This window comes from Gymnodraco acuticeps, unplaced genomic scaffold, assembly GCF_902827175.1.
Source record: "Gymnodraco acuticeps unplaced genomic scaffold, fGymAcu1.1, whole genome shotgun sequence".
Classification (NCBI taxonomy): domain Eukaryota; kingdom Metazoa; phylum Chordata; class Actinopteri; order Perciformes; family Bathydraconidae; genus Gymnodraco; species Gymnodraco acuticeps.
In genome coordinates, this window is record NW_022991973.1 from 1,387,522 (window position 1) to 1,399,273 (window position 11,752).

General features: G+C 38.6%; 1 protein-coding gene across 6 annotated transcripts in view; it reads right to left on the reverse strand.

The window, feature by feature from the left end:
- Window positions 1–7,011, reverse strand: part of LOC117536136 (CUB and sushi domain-containing protein 3-like) — a gene marked incomplete at its 5' end in the record, with an annotated part of 197,257 nt that extends 190,246 nt beyond the window's left edge. For all 6 annotated transcript variants that reach the window (XM_034200881.1, XM_034200880.1, XM_034200879.1 and 3 more), the window contains 1 exon segment: window positions 6,804–7,011. In XM_034200881.1, coding sequence (XP_034056772.1) covers window positions 6,804–7,011 — 208 coding nt within the window.
- Between the last annotated feature and the right edge of the window lie 4,741 nt (window positions 7,012–11,752).

Here is an 11,752-nt window from a genome sequence, read left to right on the forward strand (position 1 = left end):
TATCCGTGGTCGGGTCGCGGGGGTAGCAGTTCCAGCAGAGAGCCCCAAACTTTCTTTTCCCTGGCGACATCAACCAGCTCTGACTGGGTGATTTGTAAATGTAAAACAACATCCACAAATGCATTTAAAAGATTTGCAAACTCACAAATACATTTGCAAGTGTAAAACGGATCTGCAAATACGCTAAATATGTTCACAAATAAAAAAAAGATCTGTGAATATCTCTTTAACATTTACACCTTTCGATCAGGCATTTGTGAATCCATTTTGTATTTGTGGACCAAAAATGCGCTTGCGGATCTCAAATCTCTGTTCACGGATCTCAAATCTCTGTTCGCGGATCGTCTTTTTACACACACGGAATTTTGAGACATATTTTCCGCCGGTCTCGGCTAAAATCTACTCATGTCACTCGGTTATTTTCGGAAACCACGTGATGGCCTGCTGATGACGACATGTCCGCATGATTTCAAAGTAAGAGCATGATGGTTTGTTTAATGCTCTGTTTTTGTATTATAATGAACAGCGGAACGTTAGATGCATTCTTCATCACCATAACCCTGACCTAAATACGGTGCTTTTCTACAGATTACTTTATTACTGCACTGGTAAGGTAAAATTAGGCCGATTAATAAGATGTGAAGTGCTTTGTAACTTCGACCCGCTTGACTGAATACACAACAAACAATGAAGAAAGAGTTTTATCTGGGCTGCTTCGCTGCCAGCTGCTCCCCCGGGACCCGAAAGTGGCGTATAGCCTGCACTTCAACATCAACGAAAGTGCTCGATATATGCTATATTGAACCAATAACACAAACTAACTGTATCACTATAACATGATGATGATGGTGATGGTGATGAAGAATGCATGTAACGTTCCGCTGTTCATTATAATACAAAAACAGAGCATTAAACAAACCATCATGCTCTTACTTTGAAATCATGCGGAAATGTCGTCATCAGCAGGCCATCACGTGGTTTCCGAAAATAACCGAGTGACACGAGTAGATTTTAGCCGAGACCGGCGGAAAATATGTCTCAAAATTCCGTGTGTGTAAAAAGACGATCCGTGAACAGAGATTTGAGATCCGCCAGCGCATTTTTGGTCCACAAATACAAAATGGATTCACAAATGCCTGATCGAAAGGTGTAAATGTTAAAGAGATATTCACAGATCTTTTTTTATTTGTGAACATATTTAGCGTATTTGCAGATCCGTTTTACACTTGCAAATGTATTTGTGAGTTTGCAAATCTTTTAAATGCATTTGTGGATGTTGTTTTACATTTACAAATCACATATTTACACACAAATTATTTTTATGTTCACACAAATAATTATGAGACATATCTATGCCCATAGTTATTGTATGTATATACTTAGATATGTTTGGACTTCTGACAGGGAAAATATTACAATTTCAAATGTTCTTTTTCTTTTTTTATTGTGCCCACAATAAATAAAGATCTTATGTGCACACGTTCACATTGACTACAGTGTTTGGAAATCATGTTAGGACTCTTGGGACTTCTCAGTGATACTCTCATTAGCAGAGTCATCCTCCAATGAATCCCTAAGTTGGCAAGTTATGTTCTGAATATTTATCCGTCTTCCATTTCCTTCCATTTTGGAATTGGTCAGCTGGATGGTATCCAAAGCAGGACAACTTGAAATCCATATATTTTAATGATGTAGAGTAGTGAAAATAGAGAACTGAGGGACAGGTAACATTTGAAAGGAAACCCAAGAAAAGATGTGTCATTGGCTTGGATCACTGGTGAACAAGCTCCAAAGACGGCAAAAGTCTGGTGTATTTATTGTCTCTTCTATAGAGAACCTGGACAATGTTTTCAATGTGCTTTTAGTTCCACAAAAAGGCAAAAAAAAAGAAGACTAACACATTCCTACTACTTCAAAACTGGCCTGATCTCCTGTCTTTAAGTGCCCATTGTACTAATTGCATTCACATTATCTTTCATATGTATTCTTTGCTTTTGATTGAAACGGATTACACTTATTGCTATATTTGTCAATTGTAAAGTTAGAATCTAAGCTATTTACTGTAGTAATCTACCTGCTCAACTTTTGGGGAATGGGTTTTGTTCTTCCATAATCATTATTATCAGTATTCTGATAAGGGAAATAAACAAAGGTTGTTTACAGAGAAGGGGGATATAATCTGTATTGTTTACAGGGTACATTTTTGTCAATATCAAGCTTCAGGAGTATCCATGGGGACAAAGAGGGCACATATCAACTGATGCGGTAAAGATGCAGAAACAGAATATGTGACTCATTTCATAGCACACAAAAAGTGTTATTAGGAATGCACCTCCATGGAAAACAAGCATAGATACTTCGGCACTAAACAAATAAAGTAGAGGGAAGTGGTGTTTGATCCTCAATCTTTGCATTGAATAAACTACACAATTAATGAATTGTATTATCCAACCAAGTGTATCTCTTTCTAGAGCAGTTCAATGGAAAACACTTTTAATCCAATATATGAGCGACAGTGCCAGATGCTTTTACAAGGACACCGGCTTCAATGATGATGAATGTAGTTTAAAAGGTCTCACCTCCAATAAGGTTCATGATCAGTTTATGAAAGTGATGTTAAATTCAAACATATATTATGTCTGACCATTAATCAAAAAGGCTACATATTTAATTACATGAATATGAAACAAGGAAAAGGCATCACATTGAAAAAGCTATAACCTGACAACCAATAACCATGCCATTGAAACGGCTCCTTCCGAGTTTCTATTGTTCTGCAAAACACCATCCTTCATCAAGGAAATGGTCAAGCTACACTCCCCTCTATTACTACGAAGGGGGCCAGTTACGGCTCAACTAGATGCACACTGTTTGCAGTCCTGGCTCTGTAAATGTTGAACAATCTCCCCACAGATACAGAACAGCAGTAACCCAAGACATCTTCCCTCACAGAGTGGGCTCCCCTAGACTGAATCTTGGCCAATGAACATTTGAGTTTGTCTCTGTTTCTTAAAGCACACTGTATGAGTTTGCTTATTTGATTAATTGTATGGAATTGCATGCATCCTGCAGTTTTTGGGCTGTGTCTTAGCAGTTCAAAAGCCCTTAGTGTTAGTTGCTTTGGATACAAAAAGGCAATACATGTAAAGCAATGTAATCAGTGCCAACTTTCATTTCCAGCACACATGTACAGCCATGACACATTCTGCAGCATACTTGTTCTGCAGCTATACAATTCTGCCTAATTAAAGCTGTACAGTGCTGAGATGTACACTGTATGGGTCACTGGAGGAAACAAACATCCATGTCATTCCCCTGCCATCTAGAGACGATGCATGCTTTCTGATATGGAAGTATCTGAAACATACTGAGGCCATAAGATAATTCACCTGAACAGGAACAATGCTCAGGTACACTGGGGCATACAGACAATGCTACATTGGTACAAGAGAGTCTATGTAGCCTAGATCAGTGGTTCTTAACTGGTGGGTCGCGGACCCGTTTCGAGTGGGTCGCGGATATGTGAGTGAAGAAAAAAAAATTGAAAAAAATAAATAATTGGAATTTTTTTGGAAAAGTCAAACTTTTAATTTGAAGGCCCGATTTTCTAACGCTGTGCAAGCAGTCGGCGTTGGACTGGAAGTACCGGAGACCATAAACGGTTTTGAAAACTTCTGTCACGTAGTGATCATCTTCTCAATAAAATATCTTTGCTGATGTTTTTTCGAGTCTTCTGGCCAATCAGAATCAAGATTGTTGCCGGAAGTCCCCACGGAGAATAACTTAGCGGTAGAACTCTTCTTTATACATCCATGGTTACAACTTCAGATACAAATGAACATATAATGAAATATGACCCCCGGTTTGATGATTGACAGGTCACAGAACAATGGGGGCTATCTACCCTTACCCACAATTTAAAGTAAGTCACACAGACTATCTCCTCTTTACTCTTCTCGCAGCAAGATGTCAGAACAAAGTGAAAAACAAACAATGGCATAACATATTATTAACATGTCGGGTAGTAATAGATGTATTTATTTTCTTCTCAGAGTGTACCAGAATGCATAGTTGATGTTAGTATTTCTAAAAATCTCCTGGGGACAATCCCCCCAGACCCCCCTGCTGAGGTTGGGTTTTCAGCATGCGTGCCTTTTTATATAGTTCAGCTTTGATTCCATCATCTCATTAAAAGTTTTTTTAAAAGCATACTTTAGTTCTGTGAAGGGATATAAGGGATATATGCACTGTACTTCACTTTTATTAATATTGTATGCTGAAAAGCGTATATATTACAGCAAGTTTTTTTGTTGAATAGATTTGAGTGCTTCAAAATGTTGGGTCGCGATTTATTGACCAAGTAAAAAGTGGGTCCCGAGGCCTGACCAGTTGAGAACCACTGGCCTAGATCATGTCAAGAAGACCTTCTGCAGCAGCATGCACCCTTTAGAAAATGAAATAATCCATGGGATCATGCTGTTCACACCTAATTGTGACCCTGTCATCAGGATACCTCATAGGCCATGGGTTATTTCAAACTGGGAAACAGTTATCCACTCCTTAGGGGTCATGTGTTGCTGGTAGTATGCCAAGTGTTTTTGTATCTCCATGTTTGACAGCAGTGGAATCAATGGACATGAGTACAGGAGTACTTTTTATTCCCTGGTTGGAAACCATTGAAGTCAATTTGTTTAATTAAGTTTATTGTGAATTCAAAAATGGTCATCTATAATTATGTGTGCCTTGCTGTTTGTATACATTGAGTTTTGTGTAACATGCATATAAGGTTTACACAGAATATGTTTATGTTTGTATATATACACTGTATTTTAGGCTATGTTGTGTTTTCTTATGTGATTTGTACCCCTGTGTATGTTCTCCTAAATTACAATACATAAATGTTTTATTTACATTCCAGGTTTTTACTTCACTGCATTAGTTGTAAGAAATGTGTTTGAAGAAAACTGACTTTAAATAAGGTCAGTGTAGCATATTTTTGCAAAATTAGGGCAAGTGGGTTTTAGTTCTGCTCGAGGCTGCACGTCTGAATGACGCAACCACCCTTTTCAGTACAGAGCTACAACCGTATTATCAGTGTTGCTGCTGAAAAAGATTCATGTACAAGAAAAATCTACTCACTGACCCCAGTATGCTGTATGAGACCTAAAGTTAATTAAACAAGTATCAAACAACACAGCAAAACACTCAAGAGCCAAGACAATGGATGGAATAAATTAAATATTACCAGTGGCCAGCACATTACCCCCAAAGGCCAATAATCTAAGTCTGAAGAATACATAGTCTAGCTGTCTATATCCCCGAAAAGAGGCACTGAAGTTGTGTAGGGTTTGTGTTAGCTCCAGTTCAAAATGAAAGCTTGACACTCTTCTACTGCATGGCTTTATGCTTCCTTAAAATGTATATTGCATTTCAAGTGTTTAGTTGAATATGTGTCTCTTAAATATATTATATTGACTAACAGATTCGGAAAGTGCACATTTTACGCAAAAATACAATAATTTGATATCACACACAAACAATAACTGCCTGGTTACTTTTTGCATGTACTTTGTTGTGCTATATTTAAAAATACCATGCCATATTTTTCAGCTTATTCAGAAAAAAACCGACAGTATTGAAGTTCAACGGATGGATAAAAGTAAGCTTGGTAAACAACACCACAATTGTTTTTCTTTTGTGTTCAAATAATGATCAAATGTGCAATTTTTGAGAAACAAGAAATTGAATAGAGAAAGTGCATTCAAGTTGTTGAAAACACACAAAACACACACACAAACACACACAGAATAGAGTAGACACAATACCACTCCTAACAGCAGTTTCCTGGCCATTACTACGGCCACACATCAAGTACACACGCAGACACACTAATATCCCTGACCATGGTAAGATCAGATTGGTTACAGCAACAGCAATGGTTAATCAATACCCTCATTTACCAACAATCAATGAGCAGCAAGTGCAATCAAATATTGTTATGAGTGAACCATCTAATAACACATGAGGAAATTACATGAAACCATGGAGAGCGGATACAAGTCTAACAAGCATAGATCAATGAATGAATCTCTGAAATACAAGCACCATGCAGAAGGGCTACACCTGAGAATACACACACACACACACACACCAACATATCATAGTTCAAGATTATATTTTCGTATTTGTTTTTCCCTTGACAAATGGCTATCCCAAACAGATAAAAACTGTACTTCTGTAATAACCTTTTCATTGTATTACCTGGTGTAACTTTTTATACCTTTTCTCCAAATGTGGTTAAATTGTTCCATAAACGATGTGATTACACACTATCTTTGCAGAAATGGTAGGTCAGAAAGGTCAACTAAATCCGTTGCTCTTTTTTTTAAGGAAAGTACAGTGGGGATCTATTGTCCTTCTATTATACCGTTTACCACATTTCTCCTGTTGCAGACTGTGAGTTCAGTGGAGCTTTAGCTTGTTTGGATGAGTTACCATTGTGTCCTAACATAACAATGCATTTTTAACAACCTGTTCTGAACATAAATATCCACCCCTGAAAGACATTTTAAGTTTTTCGTTTTCAACATCTTGATAATTGTAGGAAACATGCACTGCACAATTTTGCAATTGTACACTTAACCCTGACTCATTCCTCCACTGCAATTTAGAATTAGTTGGCAAATACTGAATCAGACGCAGATAAAGGGAAAGTTCTGCCACATCAACACGTTTCACAGCACCACAAAGACTGCTAAAGACACGTACTGTATATGATTACTGGAGTTGAAAAAGTCACTCACCAAATGGTTGGTGGTTCAGATCCCTCCACTTCCAGGTAGTCGTACTTCTCCTCTGTCTGGAAGTCTGTAAAGATGAGAGAGATGGTGTCTCCAGGTTCGGCCAAAAGGATCCAAGTACAGTCGGCCTGGTTACCATAGTTGCCAGGGTAACCGGGACTGGTCACCACCCCACTGCCGCCCCTCACAGTGCCCCCACATGTGTCCTCAGCTGTCAATCAAATCAGAATGACAAATAGAAAACCTGGGTTAGGGAGAGGAGGAGGGACCGAGGGGCGGACTTTAAAAAAATTCTATTTCTTTGTTTTTGGATAAATGTTTTTGATTTTCAAAGCCATATGAGATGGGGTGGATCCATTAACAATAATATCGATATGATGTTTTTACCAAATTAGCAATTAAAATCCAATTCTCAATAGACCTAACATTATTTATGAACGCTTTGAGTAGATTACAGGTCAGACAGCCAATCCCCACCGCTCTCCCAGGTTTTTTTCTAAGATATAATGTTTTAGTATATTACATAAACTCTTTGCTCTCCACGGCTAATGTTATTTTGTGGCCTAATTGTTAGAAAATAGATGACTGTCTCATCAAACTGTCAAGTCATGTTAGCGACCCACATTGTACAATTTGGAGCTCTTACGTCACACTTCAATATGAAGTAGGGCTGCTCAATTAATCTTATTTTAATCGCAATTACGATTATGGCTTACAACAATTACGAAAACAACGTAATCGAAATAAAACGATTATTTTTGTATTATTACTTTTTTTTTGTATTGGTTTTTCAGTTGAATTATACTTTAAGTTCAGGATAATCAACTGTTAAAAACATACTGTTCACATTTGTTTTCTCCAATAAATTGATGTTTTCAAAATAAATGGATAATCGTTTTTAATAATCGTGATATCAATTATCGACCCAAATAATTGAGATTATGATTTTGCCATAATCGAGCAGCACTAATATGAAGTGTGAAAATAGCTAATGCTTGGTAAGATTCAAACAGTCGTTATTTTGTGGACAATCAGTTCTCTGCCATGAAGCCGGTAGATTTTAGAAAGTTTCTTGTTTTATTTGATCCAGTTCGAATCAGGGTTGAGTCTAGAGGTTAGGCTGCAGTTCCTGTCACCTTCAGATATGCTGTCCTCTCCTCCAATAACAAGTTACGTTTTTTCTCCAATCACAGTTCTCCGCTCTCGTCTCCTCCAATCACCACCAAGGAACTTTAAATGCAACAATTGGCTGGTATAATGTTGGGGTATCAATGGATCAATTAGTTCAATCAATTTGTTTCAAATGATATTGACCAGATAGATTTTCCCAACTTTCTGAAATTGTTGATTTCATCTGATGGATAGTGCTGATTACTGTATAACAGATAAAGACACATGGATTGCGCTGTGCACACGGCATAAATTATACACATATAATATATACAAATACACCCACTTAGAGAAAAAATACAACATTGGACCTTTTGCCACTGGGACATTTGCTGTGTGGCAAATATTAAAGAGGGCTGTGCTCAATTCACTTCACAAAGCATCCTTTAAAAACAGAGGATGCCTGTTTTCATTACAAGTTAATTGAGCCCAGCCAAGGATCCACTGCCCCAGTGATAAAAGATACAATGTTGACATTTTTTTCTCTGAGAGTGTAAAAGTTCAACTGGAAACATAGTATAAATTATACCGGTATAATTTATAGTTATACATAAAAGTATGTTACACACTCTTATAGCAAACCTGTATTTTCCTACTTACCAGTGAGTGCAATTTGGGATGACAAGTGATTTATAATGCTCTGCAACACATCACATGTTGATATCATCGGTATTTATTTAGAGAAGACAGAGAACCACCACCACGTGTGTGTTGTCCTTAAACTGCACTCACTGATAAGGTGAAAAAGACACATCCTTTATAAGAGCGTAGACAGGTTGCTGTCAGGTATACATGCACATCCTCACCCAGGCGGGTTTTGGGAATGCATGAACAGATGACGGAGATAAGGGGGGACCATGCCAGACTCCACCCAAAGGAGGGGTCATGGGAAATCTGTGGTCCAAGACTCACATCAAGCAACATACAATTACCAAAACAAATAAATGGTAAACACATTAGAACATATATTACAAATCTGACGGAACAGAGTGCACGGAGTAGAGACAGGAAATACATAGAGGATAAACAGGGTGAACATAAATAGGAACACACAGGGACAAACAGAACTAGAGTGAAACAAATAATATAAAACCAGATTGAAATAGGCACAGGTTTGGTATAAACTGGTACATTAAATGGAATGAAACAAAATAATTGGTTTGAAATCAGTTTTACGAAAGACCAAGAGTCTTTTTTCAATAGATCAGAGCATGGCGTTAGGAACAAAACATGCCTTTCATCTATTTTAATCCGAGCATGAATGTTGCTCGAGTCAAAATGTGTTGACAAGGACTGGTGACAAGACGTGCATTGTGCCAAACAACAGGTGCTGATGTAATGAAAATAAGGTAGAGAAAGGCATTGTTTATTCAGCAACAAAACAATTCATTCATTCAAAAAGGATCATAAAGGCATATGAGTGAGTTCGACAGGCAGGCAGGCAGGCGCTCACAGAGAGACCCTTCAGTTATCCAGAGAGACATTCATTCCCCAGCTAAAGATATTTGTGTAAATGACCCGACACCCTGAACCAAGCCCTGCTGAGACCCCATCACAGTCACAGGAGAGGAATGATCCAGTGGTGTGTGTGTGTGTGTGTGTGTGTGTGTGTGTGTGTGTGTGTGTTCGCAGCATGGGAGAGGGCTGCTTGCAGGATGACAGCTGTCACAGGTATATCATGACACCAGGATGTACACAAATACCGGTGCGTGCGCACACACACACACACACACACACACACACACACACACACACACACACACACACACACACACACACACACATACACACACACATCTCTTCCAGGCCTCCAGTTAATTGATGAGCTAGTGACACTTGACTGACAGGTGGAACGACCTCAAGGCGAACTGAGGTGTGGCTCTTATTAAAAGAGAGGAAATTCACTTGTGAAATAAGGAATTACTGACTGTAAGAAGCGCTCTTATGTGCAGTGGACCTTTGGAGAGCTTGACATTATGATGTTGTGGCATTAAGAGTTTCCATCCATGATGTTCTCTGATTTTGTCTCACTAAAAACATTCATTAATGTGACCTACGGCATACAACTATTTGTTATCATTACTTTAATATAAACCGACTTGAATACTGATGTGGAGAAAAACCTGAAAGCCATGTGAGGACTCCGTGTGATAATTTGTGATGACACATGATGCAATTAGGATCCTCGCTTATTCTGTTGTGTGTCATTTTGGAACGCAAGGGCTGTGCAGAGACCGCTTCAGGAGCATCTGCTCTAATAAAAAGTGACATTTGCTGGGTGTTCGCAGGGGGAGGGGGGAGAAGTTCTCATACCTATAGCCAACCCTGATTACCTTCTGCTAAATGTGTGTGAATCAGACATGACATGGAACCAGTCAACTCTGCATGTTGCACCTGCTGATGCTGGATATCGCTCGCTCCTGCTCCATCAATCATAACGGCACATCTGCGTGACACTGTTAAACATTACTGTCTAGATCACATCATTTTCTGGGAGCATCATTTCCATTTTGTATGTTTACTGCAGGAGTTATATGTTGTTTCCTTTTCAGTAATATTACAAACATAATGTCACTTAAACATAATGTAATGGATGAATGATCTACATTTTGGAAAACTACATCCTTTGAATTGATTGAAGGAATGGATTTTCATTAAATACAAGTCTGACCAGCTCATAGTGGACATTTTAAATCCAATAAGCATTAACATAATCTGTGGGTGACTACAGAGCACTGGGGTCAATGAAGCATAGCCAATGTATGAATGAACTTTGGCATCAAAGTGAGACGCAACATGAATGACATGTCTTATCAAATCAACACAAGATGATTGATAATGAAGTGGCTGATATTTGGTGAATAACTCTGTTCAGTCAGGGTTGAATTTATAGATGAGTGCCTTGCCTATATTCAAAATACTAGAATATGGATTTGGGTAATGTATTCCAGAAAAGCAAATGTTTTATTGGTAAATCAATCCACAGTAAATAGATGTATCTTTACATATTAATCTCTGCACCTCACTTTGGGTTAGTTTTTAAGTTTGACATTGATATTCATCTTAATTAAAATGATTTATTGAGATTGCAACACAACAGCGACAAACGCCATGTCACCTTGTCTGAACCACTTAATAGGGGATAATGTATTACATGTGAAAAATACTAGAACATTAGATACATGACTACAAAGGGTACATCTATAAGTACAATAAGGGCCCTGCTGTGTGGATACACTGTATGCATCCTGTGTTCTGCTCTTATTTAAACCTTGGGAGGCTGGACTCACGCTCATGCCCCAGTGCACTGACCCACAGGAGGAGGAGAGTGTGTGTGTGTGTGTGTGTGTGTGTGTGTGTGTGTGTGTGTGTGTGTGTTATATGTTATTGTGAGATTGACTGTATGTGTGAAAGGAAGAGGGAGAGAGTTACTGTTGACCATGTTGCCTTCATTTCTTCTCACATCAGTAAGCCAGTGTTGCTCTTTTCCCCTCCCTCTCTCCCACTCTGTACTTGTTGTTGTTGTAGCAATAATTCTTTTTTTCTCTACTGGTGTCTGCTCACTAGACCCCTCCACCACCCTTTTTCTGCATCAAGATAATTGTTTTAAGTAAAAAGGCACATATCCTCCTCTACAAGTCTCTCTTTTTTGTTATCCTCCCTCTTCCCCTATGTCTCCCCCCCTCCCTGCTTCTGTTCTTTTTCCTCTTTATCCTTTACTACTGCCTCGGCCATTTCCCCCTTCCTAACTATCCTCGTCTCACCCTCCCTCTCCCCTACTC